General features: G+C 34.2%; 1 protein-coding gene across 2 annotated transcripts; it reads right to left on the bottom strand.

The window, feature by feature from the left end:
• Positions 1-531: 531 nt before the first annotated feature.
• HORMAD1 (HORMA domain containing 1) lies at positions 532-18164 on the bottom strand (the record flags this gene model as incomplete). Of its 2 annotated transcripts, XM_081121925.1 has the most annotated exons (14): positions 532-609; positions 1945-2016; positions 3784-3867; positions 4568-4644; positions 4725-4791; positions 6578-6837; positions 7981-8132; positions 8610-8677; positions 13254-13280; positions 13549-13569; positions 15388-15424; positions 15833-15896; positions 17322-17466; positions 18108-18164. In XM_081121925.1, 14 exons carry the CDS (start codon positions 18138-18140, stop codon positions 532-534), a joined length of 1185 nt encoding a protein of 394 aa, XP_080978051.1. The 2 variants fall into 2 exon arrangements, with proteins under 2 accessions (XP_080978051.1, XP_080978050.1); XM_081121924.1 differs by lacking the exon at positions 13549-13569 and having other exon boundaries at positions 18108-18140.
• Between the last annotated feature and the right edge of the window lie 3623 nt (positions 18165-21787).

Genomic DNA, 21787 nt, shown 5'->3' with positions numbered 1-21787 from the left:
CTTGTAGTAAAAAAATATTTTTAAAAAAGGTAAAGCATCAGTGTTCAATTGTACATTATATATTATCATGTTAATACACTATATCAAAGTACTGAAGAACATTGTTTTAATAACACAATTGTAAACACAGCCAGTTAAATGGTATAGTTTTAACATAAGTAAAAAGTTAATTCCTTCCAAAATGTAACACCAAAATGAACATTATTTGTTTCAAAAATGGCTTTAGAGGACCTAAAAAAATTAATGTTTGTTTAAAAGAAGTGTCCACCAAAATGGAAGATAGATCAATATTGGGTAATAAACAATCAATTATGACACTGGTACTTTTGGTGTTATTCAAAAGTTCTCTTGGATTTGTCTTAGATAAATTTAAGGATCACAATATGATAGCTAAGAATTCATTTTAGTGTACTAACCGCTTAAGACTACATATAAATTTTCAGAGATAGGGCAAACACACCTTAAAATAGTAATATAGTGTCCTTTAAATGTTGAGATGAACTTTGCAAACATGCAGAAGAAAAATAATTTTTATATATGTTCCTTTGGTTCACTAAATTTTCTTCTTTTTGGCACTGACTCTCGACTAGCAGAATTAAAGTGATGAACCTGTAAAAAGAAAACAGCTACTAAGAATAGGTATTTTATAGTTTAAATGTCTTTAATTTTATATCTTTTCATGTTTCTGAAGTTTCTTTCTTCTTCTTTTTAAAAAAGTATACCTATGTCCTACTAAGATAGGTTACCTGGGTTCTTTAAATCTTCTGATGGCTGCTGAAAGTATATACTTGCAAAGAATAAGCTCTTCATTAGGGTTGTAGGAGTAGTAGATAGATAGGGTTAACATTATGCCCTTAAAATAGTAAAATATTTTGGGGGACTGAGAGAGGGAAAAAGGATTATAAAATGAGCTTCAAATAAAAAACATTCTACCTTGGCACAATGTAAGATTTAAATCATGTTTTGTTTTTGTATCCCTGGTACTTAGCAGTGCCTAATAGATAGTAGACATTCAATGTACACTTTTGAAAGAACGGGAGGACAACCTAGGAAAATTCCTAACGAGATTCCCTGAGTTACTGAACTTTGATTTTTCTGCGAGAAACTTATAAAGGATACAAATTGAATTATGATTTTGCAGGGGGAAAAAAATCAAGCCTTAATACATCGGGAAAAAGTAAAGAATCTAATATATTAGTGAAATGTCAGATTATTCCATTCCCTTCTTAAGATATGTAACTTGATAATAGTACTAACCAACTATATTTTTGAAATTACCCCTTTAATATTTGATTTTTAAAAATAGTTTTCAGTTGCCTAATTTTAGCCTACTAATAACACTAAAAATTCTAAATTCTAAAATACTAAAAGTATAAATATTTATCTCCAAAATGACAAATACATTATTTCACTTAGTAAAATAAGATTCCAAATATAAAACAACTGTTAAAGGATTTAGGTCAGGAAAAATTTTTTCTCCTAAGGTACTTGGAAGAAATGCTATATATTTGAGGAACATGTGGATTTGGTAACTTGTCTGTTTCTACTTTAGTTTTGATCTCTAGAAAGCTCAGATCAAATTTGTGGCCCAATTTTAGCTCTATAATAAATAAAATGGCTTGAATATTCTTGTACTCTCATTTTCTCATTCAATTCATATTTTCCTCATATTGATTTTTATTTATTTTGTAAATTCCTCCAACTACTTAAAATCATTCATGGAACCAGGCATTAAATATTTACATGGAAAAATTAATAAACCAACATAGTGCATCTTATTTTAAAATCATCCTATTTTCGGGTAACCAAATACATTTTTAAAAGATTTGGATATCAGAGCTCTGAGGTATATCAAGATATATTATTTGTCATCTTAAATTTAAACCATAATAATGATATTCTGGTACTTGCCATTTTATTCAACCCATATGTTATAAGACTTACTGTCTTCCCAGATTCAAGTTGACTTCTCTTCTGATTTTCTTTAGAAGATTTTACTGGTTTATTTCCATTAACCTCCAAAAAGATAGAATAATCACTAATTGGTTACTTCTCAAAGAACAAATAACACTTGATTTTTAACCATAGGTACTACATGAAGTTTTTTTAAAAAACAGTTTTACTGAGATGTAATTCAGACACCATGCAATTCACCTATTTAAAAGTGTACAATTCAGTGATTTTAAAATATATTCACAGAGCTATGCAACCATCACCATAGTCAATTTTAGAACATTTTCAACACTCTAGAAAGAAACGATATGCCCTTATAGTTATCACTCATCTATTCTCCCATCTTCCCACCAGCCCTACGACTGTCTCTATAGAAATCCCTATTCTGGACTTTCATGTGAATGGAATCATATAATATGTGGACTTTTGTGACTGACTTCTTTCACTTAGTATAATATTTTCAAGGTCCATTCAAGTTGTAGCATGTACTGGTACACCATTTCTTTTTATAGCTGAATAATATTCTATTGTATGGATATACCACACTTTGTTTATTCAGTTTTTTCCACCTTTGGCTACTGTGAATAATGCCATATATTCAGTTTTTAAAATGAGTATTGAATGATGACAAATTATTAGCTATCATATTACTATTCTTTAAAAGGACATATTAATTTTCTGATGCTTGAAATGTATTCTTCAATAATAACTTCCTTAGTATATAAACTATTAAATATTTTCATTTCTTGCCCTTTCCTAACCATAATTCAGTCATGAGTCTCAAAATCAGGAGTACTCTTGGCAGAAAGTTCATATAGAAAAACATGGGCAATTTCAGAAGTGAATTTATGTTCCCAAAGCACCCAATGTTACATTACAAGGAAATCTTGCCTAATAATTTTTTTTATGCTGGCTTTTCTCCTTATATCCTAAAAAAGGATACTCATCCCAAAAAGAAGTTCCCAAGGAAGAACATTTTACTGCTAGAGATAGTAATTTTTGAAATTCTTTTCTCTCTTGCTTTCATCACCATACTAGTTTCAGTGCTGTTTTCTGCCAGTTCTAACTTCCCATTGAGAGTGGGGGGGGGGCGGGGCGGGCGGGAGAGACACCTAAAAATGGCACCATAATCAGTGTTGTGCCGGTAAATGTTTAATAACTTGTTCTCTGGGAGAAACAAATCCTGAGTTGAGGCATTTGCTGATATCCATGCTGTAAATACTCTTATGTCCAATTACAAGCTGCCAACATGATGTCATTGAATGAGGAGTGGGAAGAAATGCTCCAGCATACCACTGTTAGAGTGTGCTGTTTGTTTCTTACTTTTTGATATAATATTTTGTATATTTTACAAAATGCTTTTTCTTTACCTCTGAACCTTTGAGAGTAACTTAAAGGTTTAAAATAAAATACAAATTTCTATTTAGTACAATCTATACCAAAAACTAAAATAAAGCAGTGTTTGTTTTTTTGCTTAAGAACATGAGATTCATTTTATGCAAGATACATACAAAACATTCCTTTTTAGGTATCTTATTAACAAGATAATCCATTTACAAGATAGAACATGGAATATTTTGGCATTTCCTTGAGAGTCTAGATAATGATGTCACTTCTCAAAGCCTTTTCTAGATGTCCCTCTCTTTTATCTAAGAACAGGAACTATGTATTATTTATGTTATATTTCTAGCACCTAGTAAAGTACCTGACACGTAGTTAGTGCTTACTAAATATTGGTCCAATAAATGAAGTGTTCATAAGTGAAATAAACTCACATTTGGGGAAAAATTATAAGGTTAGAATGGAAAACAAATCTAACGAGACACTTACTGTTTTATTCTGAAAAATTTTTCCACTTCTTGTTTTGCTTTCAGACATAACAAGTTCAGATGTTTTACTGACTAACTGCTCAACCTAGAAAATAAAATAATTACAAAAAACATAATAAAAGCTTCTCATACCACAGAGATGGGGTTTAAAAATTCAATCATATAAAATTTCGGGTCTTGTTTGTTGAGGTAATGAAATTAATAATTTTGAGTTGATCTTTACTGTCACAAAAAGCACAAAGATAAAGATAGGGCAACTGACACTGTTCACAATTGACCATTCACTGAGCTGAGGAAGTCCCAAATGATCATCACCAGGCCTACTCTTCTAGAAGATAAAAACTTTGACCCACTGCCATTGGAGAAAGGGACTGTGCAAAGGGGGACAATCATCAGTACCATTTTCAATTTCATTTTATCTAAATGCTACTTCTAGATTTTACTGTAAATGGAAAAGAAAATTAAACATGTTCTGCTCCAAGGCAACAAAAATATGTTATATATTCCATTTGTATATACAAAGGGTGGTGGATAATAATTGTTTAAGATTCTATCTAGCTCTGAATATTGAGATTCTACGAACAGTATTTAGATTTATTACTAAACAAATCCACTTAGAACATTCAACATATAATTCCCAGATACTGTTAATGAGCAACCTTAATACCTAATTTTCTTTTAAAAGACCTAGATTAAGAAAATCTGAGAAATAACTAAATAAGCATATAAACAACAGTCTTTTGGGAGGAAAAAGTTAAAAGTGAGATGGAACTACAAGTTTATACCTGAGAATGAGAAATTGAAAGCTCTGAACTTTCTTTAGATCTCATAATTTCATCTTCCTCACAAACTAAACTTGGTTCTGTAAAAAAACAAAAAGTTAAAATAGTATAAAGTAGAACTGGAAGTGAACTAATCTACATTTTCATTGACTTCAAGTACCTCCAAGTTCGGAAGATCCAGGGTGTTTTTTCTGCTCTTCCATTTTCATTTCAGTGTCAAAATCATCCTACATAATTACATGGGGAAAAAAAGAGACACATTTCAAAAAGAAACTAAAACAACTTGGTAGACATATTTATGAACAATTTGTTTTCTGTGAAGGTTAAATATAACAAGACTACAGCTACCTTATGCTTGCTAGAAATAAAGTGGTCCTATAATTACTATAACAAGGCAACTTATTTATCCAGACAAAGTATAAAATACTACTTTACTTTGCAGGGTTGCTCTAAGGACAAATGATAAAAATATACAACATTCTCAAAATGTATGATGGTTCTAAGAACCCTTAGATCTTACTGTTGTTTGAGGGCACTGAATTAGACATATTCGCATAACAAGCTGCCATTTCTATAGTTTTGGAATTTCCACACAGATGTTAGCATACACTCTGAATATGCCCCAGAACTCTTCAGGGAGTTTGTGAAGGAAAGCTCAGTCATGGTAGAAATAACAGGTTTAATGTCTACCTTGTAATTATTATTCCCTTTGTGACATATGTCAAAAGACTTTAAAAATTTTTTTTAAAAATATGTTTTTACTGATTTTAGAGAAAGGAAGGGAAAGGGAGAGAGGGAGAGAAATATCGATCGGCTGCCTCCTGCATGGGGATGGAGGCCACAACCCGGGTATGTGCCTTGACTGGGAATTGAACTGGTGACCTCTTGGTGTATGGGATGACGCTAAACCAACTGAACCATACAGGCAAGGGCTGAGCTTTAAATATTTTAAAGAATGCTACATAAATCCCAGACATATCTGTTTATAAAGCAAGACTGGGATTTAGGTTTTAGGAAAAAGATTTCTTCTTTGACTGTATTGGTCAAAAATGGAATTTTCTATTTGTAAGGATGTGGCCACAGAGCTTAAATCAGAATAGTCAGTCTCTATACGTAAGTACTGTGGTCATAATTTAGCATAAAATAAGGTAAGAGAAAACAACAAAGATGAGATTAAAGAACGATCACATTAATGATGCAAGATTTTCTGGGAGTGAGGCAACAACAAAAGCTTTGTTATACTTATATTCATCCATTCATTCAACCAATACTGAAAATGCACACCTATAAATCTAAGTGCTAGGTACAGGAGGACGACAATAATACCCTGTACACATTTTTTCCTTCCAGGAACTCCAGGCTACATCAGGACAGTGACTTTCCAAGCCCTGAAGAAATTCAGGATAAGGGATTTGTTTTTCTCATCTGTAAAATGAGCTAGTAGGGATGTTGTAAAAAGGGTTCCAGCATTAGTTGGGGAATTGGACTAGGTCAGTGGTTTTTAAACTATGCTCCAGAGACCAAGGGGTTTCCTCAGAGTCCACACTGAGGGGAGGTCAGGTGGTTGACTGGGCCTCTAGGATCATTCCTGACTTCATTAAAAATCGTTGCGCTTTTAAATTTGAGAATAATGTTGTTTGCATAAAGATAAAAAGTTTTAAAACATTTTGAAGTTTTAAACTGGGTTGGGGCATATTCAGAGTGTATGCTAACATCTGTGTGGAAATTCCAGAGCTATGGAAGTGGCAGCTTGTTGTGTGAACATGTCTAACTCTGCTCTCAAACAACAATAAAATCTAGGGGTTCTTAGAACCAGCATACATTTTGAGAAAGTTGAATATTTTTATCATTTATTCTTTAAAACAAGCCTGCATCATCTTTAAGGTCCCTTCTAATCTTTGGGTTTATGATTCTGATACAGTATTTATACAAATATTAACAAGAGCTATTAAAGTTCTTGTTGAGACAAACATTTATTACCACTGTACTTTATGTTTCTTTAAATATATTTACAGATGTATAATGCTCCTGTTCATCTTCTGGATCATCTTCGTCCATGAGAATTTTTTGAAGTGGTGTTTTTAACTGGTTTGGAAATAATACAGTTGAATCAATATTTTCCATTCGTTCTTTCTCAGTGGTCACTTTCACTTTGAAGGTGTGAAAGGATGTTGGGACTTCTCCCACATTTAAGTACATAGGCTCCCCTTCAAATATCACTCCTTCACAATCACCATCCTTAAAACCAGGAGGCTGGTAATCTGGGGGTGTAACTGCAAAAGAGTAAGTATAAACTGTGCTGTTCATGAAATTGAAGAAAATATTATTATAAAATATATGCAGATTGAAGAAATTTCAAATAGTAATAAAGGGCATACAATAAAAAGTAAAAATCACTCTCTTATTGTCTCCAAGTTATTATTTTATTTCCTAAAGGTAACCTTTTTTTCTTCACTTGACTGTCTGTGTGATCTTGAGGAAATGATTTATCATCCTTGATTTGTTTTTCTCATCTGTAAAATGGGGAAAATAACAGTACCTACCTCATAGAGTAATTGTGGGTATTGAATGAATTAAAATGTGCAAAATGCTTAGAACAGAACTGGCATATAGCAAGTATTCAATAAATGTTAGTTATGTTGTTGCTTTATGTTCTTTTAGAAGATATGATGCATGTAAAATGTATAATATTCCACATATATTCATATATATATCCTTAAAAACACAAATGAGATCATACTATTCTGTGCCTAGCTATTTTTTAACATCTTTTAAATGTTTTAAAATTTCTTGAGTAAGTTAATTTATCAGTGCATTCTTTTTAATAGCTTGCACAGTATTCTATTTTATAGATGCACCATAACCTATTTACAGAATCCTCCAATGAAGGACACTCCAGGTTGTTTCCAGTTTGTTCTTATTTTAACCAATGCTATAATGAAAATCCTTATATATATATAACTTGCTTATTTGTGTAAGGATATTCCCAAGATACTTTTCTAGCTACAGAATTTCGGGATTAAAGACATGTGCACTTAAAATTTTAATACTGCCAAACTGTCATCTAAAAATGCTACATATATTCTCTCAACAGTGTATAAAAATGCCTGCTTCCCCCACCCCTTGCCAATAATGGGTTGACAAATTTTACTGATCTAATAAGTGAAAAATGGTACCTTACTGTTTCATTTCTTTAATTATGGGTAATACTGTACCTCTCATAGCTATGTTGTTATCACTGGAGAAGTCTGTGTATTTTTTCAAATCTTTTTCAAATATATTCGATGTAAATTTTGTAATTTCAAAAAATATATAACAATTTAGGCCCTTACAAACATTTGGGATGAAAACCAATAGTTTCGATAATAATAAAACATGCAGATACCAACTAAAACAGGATGTATTGCAAATAGTACCTTCATCATAATAAAAAAGTTTCATGGTCAAACAAACGTCATTAGGTAAAGGTTCCAAATTTTGCATTAGAACATAAATCTTGCGAATGAGGAGAATACTTGCTTTCTTGGTGTCAGCAGATGACATACTAGATTCACTGCTTTGATTTTTACTAGAAGAGAATCACACATTATTTTATCACACCTATAGCTTCTAATAACATGGCTTCACATTTTACTATATGAGATTCTTATTTCTTTTATAGCATTAAGTTGTTAAGTTGAAAATAACCATAAAATGTCATTTAAAAAAAATTATTATAAACTAGTAACTTAATTTTACATAAATTTATATGCATTTTATATAAGATATTTAAAGGAAACAAATCATGAGTTTTAATTATATTTATAATCACTCAAGCATACAATAGCTTTCTTACTCGTTGGCTCTGTTTCATAATTAAAATAGTGTATATTTAGCTACCAAATCCTGGCTTGCAGCTACTCGAAGGATATTTGGTACAGCCACACCTTGATGGTTAATGGGGGATGTCTGAAAAGTTTCAAAATTAATCCTGAAGTTTAGCTATATACTATTAATATGAATAAATGGTAATCTGTCATAGAAAAAGAAAAGTATAGAACAATACCTTATGAAGTCCATGACTGGTCCATTCTTGGTGTACTTGAATTTAAATTGGTAACATTCTGAAATTGTCTTAAATAGAAAACACGCAGTTATGTATCCGATATACAGTACTGGCAGCCAAGTAGCTATATACTACTTTTGTATGACTCTTAATATTTACCTAATACTTTTTTTTGCCATATTAATAGCTATTGTCCCATTGAAACTTTAAAGCCTCAATAGTTGATTACCATGGTTTGGGATTTGGGGCTTCAATCTTGGAGAGACATTTATTCCCCCACTCATTGCAATGTATGTTAGATATACCAGAGAGAAGGAATTCCTTAGCAGACAGGTAAGGAAAGGAGGCAGCATATCTTACTTTAGAAGAATGACAAAGCACAGGGCTTCAATCCTTGCTATACTGTAACCATAAACAAGTCATTTAAGCTTTCTAAGTCTCAGTTTAACCGGCTAATGGAAGGGACTGAAAATAGTACCTATCTCATTGGCATTGTATTTATCAAGTGGGATAATTTATACAGAGCCCTTAATAAAGTACCGGGCATACCAAGCATTCAATAAATATTAGTTCATAAGCAAGTTTTCTCTTTTATTGAAAGAAAAAAAGGTGCAACTGTAAAACATCTGAAAATAAATGAACATTTTTCTGAACTGTTAGTTTCTGAACAATCCACTAATTCATTGCCTTTGCCCATATGATTTTCTTTGTCACCAAGGACATATATTAAGCATTAATTTCTTTGTCACCATGGACATATATTAAGGCATGAGTATCAAAGAAAAGACACATTCTCGGCCCTCTTGAAGCTCTAATACTTCTATTACATTTCAGTGCTCCATAGGGATGGGGATTAGTTCTTTGTTTTTTTAAAATCTGCTTCTCCATGACTGAGTAAAACACTGTATTATAACAGCTATAATGTAATGGTTAAGCACCCAGATCATGAACTGGACTTCTTAAGTCCAAATTCTGGTTCTGCCACTGTGAACAAAGGCAAGAAACTTTGTGTCTAGGCTTCCTTATTTATAAAGTAGAGGTGAAAATGGTATACTGCTTTTCTATGACAAAAGTTGTGATAAGTCAATGAGATAACACACAGAAAGCCCCAAAGAACAGAGCCTAATAATAGTAAGCAATCAAGAGATTTCCCCCCCTCTTAGTTTCTTGTCTTCTGGTTTTTCTTTTCATGTCTTATAATCCCCACTTGAATTTTCAGATGAACTGGTGGATGTGACTAAACTGGGATGAACAGCCAAAATTTAAGGAGTTTCTTATTTTTTTCAAACTCAATCCCTTTCATAATTCTATAAAAGGAATATTGTAAAGAACCAGAAGTTAGGATATTCAAGTTATTTCAAATGGTCTGTGGCTTTGTCGCCTAGGATCAGTCACATAATAACTCTTGCAGTAAGCGTATTAATTTATTTAAAGATAACAATAGAGTTCTGGTCAAGATGGCAGTGCACAACCACATCAAAATTACTACTCAAATACAGAACAACCATCATTCAGAACCACTTGAAATCTAGCTGAATGGAAGTCCTAAAACTAGGGAATTAAAGACAAAGCACATCGAGATTGGTAGGAGGGGCAGAAACGGGGCGGAATCTCAGAACTGGCTGATCCCACATCCACATGTGGCAGTTTAAAATCAGGAGGAATATCTTGGCTGCGGAGGTTTCTCTGAGGAGTGACGGGTCCCACCCGACACCAGAACCCCTCAACCCAGAGTTCCAGTATCAGGAATAAGTCCCCACAACTTCTGGCTGAAAAAACCAGAGGGGCTTGTGGCTGAGTGACAAGGAGACTGCTGGCCCCAGAAAGTTCCTCTTAAAGGGCCCAGCCATTAACTTACTCAGTCTCTGTTCCCCTGAGCTCCAGCGCTGAGGCAGCAGCTTGAGAGGAAACTGGGACATTTGAGTTGAAACTAACTTGCCTGGAATCAGGGAAAGAGCTGGAGGGGCAGCATTCCCCCAGACAGAAGTGCTGGCAGAGGCCATTGTTCCTTTGCTGAGCCTTCCCTGCCATAGAGCAGGCAGGCAGAGCCTCATATCTGAATCTCCGTCAACCTGGCTAACAAACAACCCCCCTCCCCACTGCCCTGGTGATTCTCTGAGATTCCACCCCTCCCTACTTGCAGTTTCATCCAAGCCATTTCCAGTGGCCTTTCCATACAACTGGCCTCTCTTGCCTTATGCTTCAGACTTTCCCCAAATCTCTCAAACAAACAGCAGCTGGCCTCAGCGTGCTCCTTACCTCTCAATAAGTGGCCCCGGGCCCAGCACTAGTGGCAGCCCACCTTGGTTCATAGCTTGGCCTCTCCTGGGCACCTCCAAGCCCAACACAAATAGCAGCCATCTGCAGATTGCTTTGTAGCTCATGCTGTGTGGCCCAGGGCAGAGCACAGGCATGGTTGGCTTTACACTTCTTGGGAGGCTCCAGAGCTAGGGCACTTGGTGGTCAGCTTTGGCCATGCCAGATTACAACCTTGCCACCTCCACGAGTGACACACTTAAGAGGTGGAATAAGTGAGCACTAAAGCCCCACTGAAGTAAGTCCTGCTCCATAGAGTCGGCTCCTGCACAGCAGCTCTTCCGCTGTAGTCACAGCTGATCCTTGCAACAGATTGTCCTGGAGCGCCCAGCTCAGGTGACTGAAAAGGCTGAGCCACTGGGCCCTACAGGACACCTACTACACAAGGCCACTCTACCAAGTCCAAGAGACACAGCAGATCTACCTAATACATAGAAACAAACACAGGGAAACAGCCAAAATGTGGAGACAAAGAAACATGTCACGAATGAAAGAATAGGAGAAATCTCCAGAAAAGGAACTAAATGAAATGGAAGCAAGAAAACTACCAGATACAGAGTTCAAAACAATGGTTATAAGGATGCTCAAGGAACTTACTGAGAACTTCAAGGAACTTAGTGAAAACTTCAAGAAACTTAGTGAGAACATCAACAACATAAAAAAGGACCAGTCAGAAATGAAGGATACGCTAACTAAAAAAAAGAAAATTTACAGGGAATCAACAGTAGAAGACACCAAGAATCAAATAAAAAATTTGGAATATAAGGAAGCAAAAAATACCCAATCAGAACAGCAAAAAGAATCCAAAAATATGAAGATAGTGTAAGGATCCTCTGGGACAACTTCCGGCATACCAACATTCGCATCATGGGGAAGGAGAAGAGAGAGAGCAAGAAATTGAAAACCTATTTGAAAAAATAATGACAGAAAACGTCCCTTACCCGGTGAAAGAAATAGACATACAAGTCCATGAAGCACAGAGTCCCAAACAAGATGAACCCAAAGAGGCTTACACCAAGATACATCATAATTAAAATGCCAAAGGTTAAAGACAAAGAAAGAATCTTAAAAGCAGCCAGAGAAAAGCAGTTAGTTACTTATGAGAGAGCACCCATACAACTGTTAGCTGACTTCTCAACAGAAACTTCGTAGGCGAGAAGGGAGTGGCAAAGTGATGAAAAGTGAGGACCTACAACCAAGATTACTTTACCCAGCAAAGCTATCATTTAGAATTGAAGGTCAGATAAAGAGCTTCCCAGACAAGAAAAAGCTAAAGGAGTTCATCACCACCAAATCAGTATTACATGAAATGTCAAGGGTCCTCTTTAAGAAGACGAAGAAAGATCAAAGACAGGAACAATAAAATGGCAATAAATACATATCAACAACTGAATCTAAAAATCAAAATAAATGGACAAGCAGAACAGAAACAGATTCATAGATACAGAGAACATTTCGACCGTTGCCAGATGGGAGAGGGGTTGGTGGGATGGGTGAAAAAGGTGAAGGGATTTAGAAGTACAAATTAGTCATAGCCCATGGACACAGACAATAGACAGGTGAAGGCCTGGGATGGTGTGGGAGATGGGTGGAGGAGAGCAAAGGGGGGAAAATGGGGGACATATGTAATACTTTCAACAATAAATTTTTTTAAATGTCAACAACAGGTAAGTCCATAGAAACAAAGGAGATTAGTGGTTCCCAGGGGCAGGGGGAAATGGAGGAATATTTGATAATAGTTATAGAGGTTCTTTAAGGGGTGATGGACATATTCTGGAATTAGATAATGGTAATGATTGCACAGCCTTGTGAATATATTAAAAACTATACTTTCAAAGGGTGAATTTTATGGCATATGAATTATATCCCAATTTTTAAAAATACAATAAACAAAGATAAGAAAATAAAGATAACAATACAAATCCTGTTTTACTTCAAAAAGGTTCAAACGTGAAAATAATATGTGAAAGTGCATTGATTAAAGTACAATTAAAAAAAACAAGCCACAGCCCAGACAGCATGGCTCAGCGGTTGAACACTGACCTATGATCCAAGAGATCGAAGTTCGATTCCCAGTCAGGGCACATGCCCAGGTTTCGGGCTCAGTCCCCAGCAGGGGGCGTGCAAAGGAAGCCAATCAATGACTCTCTCTCATCATTGATGTTTCTGTCTCTCTCTCTCCCTTCCTCTCTCTGAAATCAATAAAAATATTTTAAAAAGAAAAAAAAAAGAAAAAGCACAATTAAAAGCAGAAGATATTATATTATAATTTAAGTTATTTTTTAGATATTAGAGGCATTATGTTTCTTTACTAACTTAAGCAGTTACCTGAGGGTCTTCTGGGTTGGTGTATACCTATTTAAAAATAATTTACAATTGAGTTATACACGACTGAGTATTAAAGGAGAATTAAATTAGTTGTTTAGACTAAACTATTATATGAACTCAGCAAAATAAAATACAAAACAACCCCCTAAAATATTTATGTTACTTTTTTTCCATTGAACAGATCAGTTATTTGAATAAAGTGACATAATTAATGGATGGTTTTAGTAATATTTAATAAAGCAAGGCTGAATTTGACTGTCTTTAAAAAAATAACATACAATTTAAAAATACTTACAGCTAGAACAACAATCCTTAGCTGAAATACAACAAAGAACAAAAATCTTACTTTTATTATATAAAATGTTTTTTCACGATGGATCATAAGAATTCTGTTCTATTTCAACATTTATTCCTAATAAGAAACAATCTTGCAGAAAACAGACTTCATATGAAGCACATAGAGCAATATTACCTTAGATATCTTTCTCTATTCAGTAAAATATCTATTTCCATTTGCCTTTCTGAAGGATGAAGTTCATGTTATTTGCTTAAGCAAACAGAGGCATTACTGCCAGTTACAAGGAAAATACATATTGTGAAAGAACACATTAAACTTTACCAATGTGAAAACTGATTTTGAAAGGAGAAAAAGTACAGAGGTCAGGGCCCTGCTTATTTACTAAAGGGAAGAGGCTTTGGAGACCACAGGAAGAGAATCACAGGAAGTCATTAACTCAAGTAACCTGCCAAAATCTAAGAGTCATCCTTGATTTAGATCTTTTGCTTATACTCCAGAACCAGTCCACCACCAAGTCTGATCAGTTCTACTGTCAAATACATCCTAAATCTTTTCTTTTTTCTCCTCTTCTGCTATCAAGGTCTAAGCCACCAGTTTGTTTATTTATTTGTTTTTACCAGTACTGTAGTAATAGATTAAAGTGCTATTCTCCTTAATTTCAATCTTCTTCTACTGTATATTCTCTAAATAGCAGCTAAAGTGATTTATAATTTAACATATAAATCAAATAATGTTACATTTCTACTTAAAACCTTCAAATGACGTTTATTTGCACCTAAAGTAAAATCCAAACTCCTTACCTACACAACTGTAATGCTCTGGCCCTGCCTATCTCCTCAGGCTCATCTCCTGCCACTCTCCTGCACTGTTCATTGCACTCCAATCATACTGACCTTTTAGTTCCATGAACTCTCCAAACTCCCCTCCAACTCTGCATTTGCTGCTCTGCTAGGAATGTTCTTTCCCTAATATCAATGCCTGCCTGGTTTATTCTCATTTAAGTCTCAGCTTAAATGTCACCTCCTCACAGTAGCTCTTCTGACTGCCCCATCTAAAGTTACCTTACCTTTCCATTTGCCACATACTTTTTCTAAAAATTTTAATGGTATTTAACACTATTGGAAATTATCTGACTTGCATTTTTATTGACTGTTTTCCCCCCATAGAAGGAACCCTCTTTATCTTGTTGACCACTGTTAGCCCACCCAGCTCCTACCTAGAATATATGCCTAGCACATAACAGGCACTCAATATTTAATAAACATTAAATATTTAATGCCTTAATGAGGGAAGGTAGTGACGATGAATAAAATTTTATCTTTTTCACAATTTTATTTCACTTCTTTATATATGTTGACATAAATATATGCTAAGTGTACAAAAAGGCTCATGGTATATAGTAAAACTTTATTAACTGAAATTTCACTAAGAATTTGTGACAATTTAACTTAGACTACATGGAAATTTATTTTTGTACACTCATAAAGAAATACTTTATTAAATTAGTATAAATAAGATGTTATAGAAGGCATGTGAAACTAATGAATAAACTACTTAAAGACTTTTAATGCATTGTTTTTATAAATTAATATGTGCAATTAATACAAATGAGTGTTAACCACCACAAATGTCTTGGCAAAATCTGTTAAATATTAATTCTATTAGTTTTAAATGAGTTGAATATTAGTCTTTAAAATATTCAAATGTTCAGGCTTTTTAGTAATTTGGATTGGCCTATGCCCAAGTTAGTTTAAATTAATGTTTTATTACATGATACCTGATGTTACATTTGTAGAATAAATTGTGGAAAGAAAGGATAAAGAGATGCTGACTTACATATTTTTTCTGTAAAGCATCATAGCATCCTCGCATCCTAAAAATAATCAAGGATTCATTTTTAGATTGAATGCATTTCCAGAAAATAGTTCTTTTAATAAATCCCCATATTATCTTAAGACGAAATAATATAAAATCTTCTTATTAAAGCTCCAGTCTTACTAACTAGCTTAAAATAATAAAATAAAACAATGTGGCAGAAACATAAAATGTTGATATGGATGGAAGGGAATATATAAAATATCTGACAGCTAGTATTTGTGGGGAACACTCATAGGAAAATGAAGTCCACTCACATGGAGTGTAAAATAAAGGAAAATTTTCATGCAAAAACCTGCAAAAATGGTATCCAGTGTTAAAAATGGGTTAAACATTGAAATGTATCCATGGTACAAAAAACAATTTAATTTTTTAAAATTCTATTGTGAGGTATTCTTTTACTTACCACTTCACTAACTGTGTAGCTCCTGGGCAATTTTTATCCTCTCTCAGAATTTTGACACAAAGATCTAAATACAAGAATTATAATATAAATACAGAGCTACTTAAGATTAGTAAACAACTAGAAATGTAAAGTGAAGATTATGTTCTTCAGCTGTGTATTATCAGTATATTATTAATGTCAATGAAATTCCAGATTAGTATTAATATAATTAAAAAAGAAAGGTTACATGGAACTAAACAATCTTTTTATCCTTATTATAAAATGGCATCATAATGATTAGGGTGCATGTTGATAGGTAGAAATTTTTCATTTTTAAAAGCTATGGCATACTTAAAGTTAGACATGATGCTTTTACACCATTGTTATTCAAGAGTCTTAGAATATTTGCTATGGATCCTTATCCTAGGAAAATACTTGTAAAAGGCCAAGAAGTTAACTGGTTAGAGCCCTGCAAAGAAGCAACATGTAATACAATGGAAAGGACTGAGATCTCTCAATCTCTGGTTCCTTATCTGAAAAACAGGGATAATATCTAACTCACAGGCCTGTAATGTGAATTACAAGATATCATACATAACACAGTGCTTTATATATCACCCAACACATAGTTGGTACACAACATTAGGCATAATATTACATAAGATTACATACATATTATGGGCAATATAATATATAAACTGGCTGTATTATTTTTACACAAGAACATTCACTACCACTGTACAAAGCTATAAATAATAGAATATTTTCATCTATTTACTTCATCATTGTAAGAGTAATGTCCGGTGAAATTATACTTGAGAAACTATGGAAAACATTTATGATTAAGTGCTTTCAAAGGTACTGAATATACTTTTTAAAAATCACTTAGATGTCCACACAAAAACTTGTACACAAATGTGACATTATTTATAATAGCCAAAAAGTGGAAACAATCCAAATGTTGATCAACTGATGAATGGATAAATAAACCATGATAGGACCATATAATGGAGTATCATTCAGCAATTAAAAAAAAAAGTACTATTCCATGCTACAATATGGATGAACCTTGAAAACATTGTGCTAAGTTGGATGAACCTTGAAAACATTGTGCTAAGTTAAATAAGCCAGTCACAAAGGGCCACATATTGTATGATTGCAATTACAAGAAATGTCCAGAATAGAAAAATCCATAGAGATAGAAAGCAGATTGGTGGTTGTTTAGGACTGCAGAAGTTGAGGGAAATGAGAGTGACTTAATGGGTATGGAGTTTCTCCTGTAGTGATGAAAATTTTCTAAAATTGACAGTGGTGATAGTTGCATACCTCTTTGGACATCTAAAAATCACTGAAATTGCGCAATTTAAATGAGTGAATTGTCAGGTGTGTGACTTATATCTCAATAAAGCTGTTATTAAAAAAACAAAATCTCCAAGTCAAAAATTATAGTTTTAGAGCAAGCCAAAATAAAAACTGTTTAAGAAAGTTTTTAAAATAAACATTATATTACCATCTAGATATCTTGACCCATAAGCACATTCTGGAAATATTCCTCTCAAATACGTGATGCAGGATACTGAAACTGCTAGGAGCCTCTTCACTAACATCAAAGACTGCTGCTCAGTTGATATCTTACTGGGAAATACCAACGCACTCTAAATTCAAGGGAAATTAAAACATTTTATTTAGATTTATTAAAAATAAAATCCTCCTGAATTTGTAGTAGACCTAATTTTGCAAAAGCAAGGTACTCTCCCAAAGAATTCCTAACTATAGTGGTTAATAATCCCCAGGAAGTCAGTGTGGTTTCTAAGATGTGAGGGTGCTTCCAGGGTAGCAGCCTAAAGGTAATACGTAAAAAGTGCTTAACAATAGTGTTAAAAATCCCCTTACAGGTTAACTGTCTGTAAATGCATAAAACATAGATAGATAACACTGTGTAATGCAAGATTGTGCAAAGATGACAATTTTGTCTTTGTGGGGCATGGACATTCATTTTCTAGGAGTGAACTGCTATGAATAACAATTTCATCAAAGCAACAGAAAAGCATTCATTAATACCTAATGTAAATTGAACTTGAACCAGCCATTGAAGGCACTGCATCACACATCCAATAGAATTCTCCAGTAATTCAAAATAGTTTAGCAAAAATCTTCATTTCTTAAAACATGGAGTTTCCTGATATCACTAAACCCTCCAACAGTTGGCTCTAATTTTCAAATATAAAAATAGTTGAGACTTCAAGAAAAATAAAATTAGCTAAATTAAAATGTATTAAAATACAAAAAATCATACCATGGGTGTTCCCTGCAATTGTGCAGTGGCCATCTTCTGATGAAGTATTTTCTTTAATTCAACCTTGTGATACAAATGCAAGCTTTAACTTCAGGTCTTATTTTTATCCTATTCTAGTTTACTACATACAAAAGCAGAAGTAATTATATGTGACTAAGAGGATTCCATTACTTAAAATTTAATCTTCAAAAACATTCATTTTGCTGTACCCGTAAGGTCCTAATTTTAAGCCATTTGACTAGCAAGCCTCACATAAGGGGGTTAAGAAAGCTCTTTAAAAGACATTTTTTTGGTGTTAATCCTCACCAGAGGATATTTTTCCATTGATTTTAGACAGAGTGTGGGGAGGGACGGGCTGGGGGAGAGAGGGGAGAGGAAGAGGGGGAGAGAGACAGAGAGAGGGAGATCATTTGGTTGCCTCCCTCACGCGCCTCCACTGGGGCAGATGGAGCCTGCAACCCAGGTACGTGCCTTCGACTGGGAATGGAACCCTTAGGTGCGCGGGCGGAAGCTCTAACCACTGAGCGACACCGGCCAGTGCTAAAAGGTACTTTTTCAAAAAGCATAATCTTCTATTTGTCTGCACTTCACAGTATTCATGCATTGACAACATTCTACAGGTAGGTATTAGGTAATGAAAAACTGCCCCTGCCAAGCCCTTTAAAATAATCTTTTAATTTTTGTTTTAAATTTGTAGTTTCAAAATAAGCGAATCAGGTTACTTTCCTTCACTGAACTTTTAGCACGGCTCTGGATATAACGTATTGTCCTACTCTGTGGAACAACTATAAAAGGAAAACAAAATATTCTATATATATTTTTTTTACTGATTCTGATTTCTCAATTATAACTTTATTTTGATATTTCCATTTTTTGGTCCCAATTTCATTTTTCTTAATCAGACAATTCAACTAGAAGAGTTCATAGGAGAGTCTATTCACTGTAAATATTTACATTTATCCTGATGAAGCTGGGCCCAGACGCGAGTTAACTAGGTATACATTTTTCCCTGAATGTTTCGCCATTAAGACTCTAAGAAACTTAAAAGTTGGCAGAAGGTGACAGAAAAAGAGATTTAAAAGCAAATAATAATAAGATTGATAAAGAAAAAAAAGACAAAGACATATATTACATAAGGTCTGAGGGACAGGTACCTGCGACCAGGAGAGCAGCACCGCGAAGGACGCGCTTTGCCCAGTGCGCATGCGCTTTCTTCAACGGTTGCGGGGGAGGAAGAGCGAAGGTGCCTTTTGACCCCCCGTCGAGGTCAGCTTTCCCGCCAAGAGCAGCGCAAGGCAGGCTGGGAACCCCAAGGACCTGGTGCTGTGTTTCCATTAGAAAAGCGGGAAGCCTCAGGGGAAGGTTAGGTAAGTGCGTGTGCAAAGCTTTGCCGATAAGCATAGATTTCCTGCCGTGACCAAACTGTTCTCAGCCGCCATTTAAATAATCATATTAATTTAGGATTGTTTTCTTCAATTTTGTTATTGAGTCTACCATGTAGTGCTTACCACCTTACAGTCTCTTGTGTCTTCAGGAAACCAGTTCCTCTAGCAGTCTCCTACCGAGATAGTTTTACTGTGCTATATGTCTGCGGACAGCAGAGAGCTTTGAATGTAATTAATGTCTCATTTAGAAACAAAATAATAAAATCAGAGCTGGTGGGTAATTTGAGATTGTCTAGCAGTACATGCTTTTTAGTTTACAGATTGTTATATATTCAAGTAAATTGTGTTAGTAGTATAAACATATTGTAATTATTCATAAACTTTGATGTGTCTGCATTACCAATTAGAAAAGTCACCCCATAGATGAAAAGATTTGCCCAGAGTCAAATAGGAGAGGAATGGAGACTAGAACCCTGTTTTTTGGGTCAAAAATAGTGAAAATCCCCTAGTATAATAATAATAATATTTTCTTTATTGTTGAAAGTATTACAGGTATCCTCCTTCCCCCCCATTGAACCCCTCCACAAGGCATCCCCTGCCCCCCTTCTCCACACTATTGTCTGTGTTCATAGGTCAAGTATATATGCATCTTAGTTGATTTATCTCTCCCCCCCTACTCCCCACCCACACCTTCCCTCTGAAATTCGTCTGACTGCTCTACAGTTCTATGTCTCTGTCTATCGTGTTCACCAGTTTATTTTGTTCATTAGATTCCACATGAGTGAGATCATGTGGTACTTGTCTTTCTCTGACTGGCTTATTTCACTTCGCATAATCCTCTCCAGGTCCATCCCTGCTGTCCCAAAGAGTAAGAGATCCTTCTTTTTTACCGCTGCATAGTATTCCATGCAGTATTCGTGAATGATTGGCTGCCTCCTGCATACCCCCTACCGGAAATCAAGCCCCAAACTTGGGCATGTGTCCTGACGGGGAATCAAACCGGCAACCTTTCGGTGCGCAAGACAATGCCCAATCAACTGAGCCACATTGGCCAGGGCAAAAAAATCAGTAATATTTTTTAATCAATTATAATTTTTTAGCTGTTTCTTCTAATATTTACCTTCAGGTTTCTGATATATTTGTATTGCTATTTTTTTACTTACCAATTTCATAGGTTAACACTCAACCACTTGTCTAGTGGACTTCTAGTTATGCAATGTTTAAAACCTCTGTTCTTTACCTTTGTTATCCAGTTAAAATTTTTGTCAACTTTTACTCTATAATGACTTGCAGATTTGCTGTTTATTTAAAAAAATTTTTCCCCTCAAAGCTTGTTTTATTGCCTTATATATATACTTACTGTGATATCTTCTAGCTAGTATCCCTTTTATTTTATTCAAATTATCCATATACAGGTTCCAGAATAAATTTTTTCTTAAATTTCTTGTTTTAAACTTTTTATTTTTAAAAAAGTTTTGTGTCTATTGGTTTGAAATTACTTATTGCTAAAATTTTCCCTTATGTTACACAATGAAGAGTTTTATTAAATATTTAATTCCTAAAGGATCCATGGATAGAATTCAGAGAATTTGTGAATATGTATGGGAAAAAAATTACATCTTTATTTTCACTAATCTGTAACTGAAAGTTAGCATTTCCTTTATGTAGTCCATAAACCACAATAATATTAGCAATACTTGTAATTTTATAACTGAAAGAAAACTCGGATATTTTCCTATCACATTAGTTTTTGCAGATATCTTCAATTATCATTTATACTCATCACTACTTCAAATTTAAGAGTTATTTTTTAAAATATATTTTTATTGATTTCAGAGAGAGAGAGAGAGAAACATCAATGATGAGAGAGAGTCATTGATTGGCTGCCTCCTGTAGGCCCATGTGCCCTGACCGGGAATTGAACCTCGATCTCCTGGATCCTAGTTCGATGATCAACCACTGAGCCACACTGGCTGGGCTAGCACAAACTTATATTTTAACATTTTAATAACTGTATTTCAATTTAATCAGCTTCCTTTGTAATCCTATGCATTTTTATTTTATGCACTTATGAACATTATTCTGAGAAGGTATCCATAGGCTTCATCAGACTGACAAAGGTAAAGAACTCATATTATTGTTCCACTTACAGTGCTTGAAAAATTGTGGGCAAAATAAAAGCTAAAAAATAATCAACTAAATACTTTTTAACTATAATACTTCTCTATACTTTTGATGATAGTTATACAGTATAACCATGTTTTTATAATTAGCAATTCTTGTTCTTTAAAATGT

This window comes from Miniopterus schreibersii (genome assembly GCF_964146895.1).
Source record: "Miniopterus schreibersii genome assembly, chromosome: 19".
NCBI lineage: Eukaryota > Metazoa > Chordata > Mammalia > Chiroptera > Miniopteridae > Miniopterus > Miniopterus schreibersii.
The sequence above is the reverse complement of the archived record's forward strand: the minus strand, read 5'-3'. Positions and strand labels throughout refer to the sequence as shown.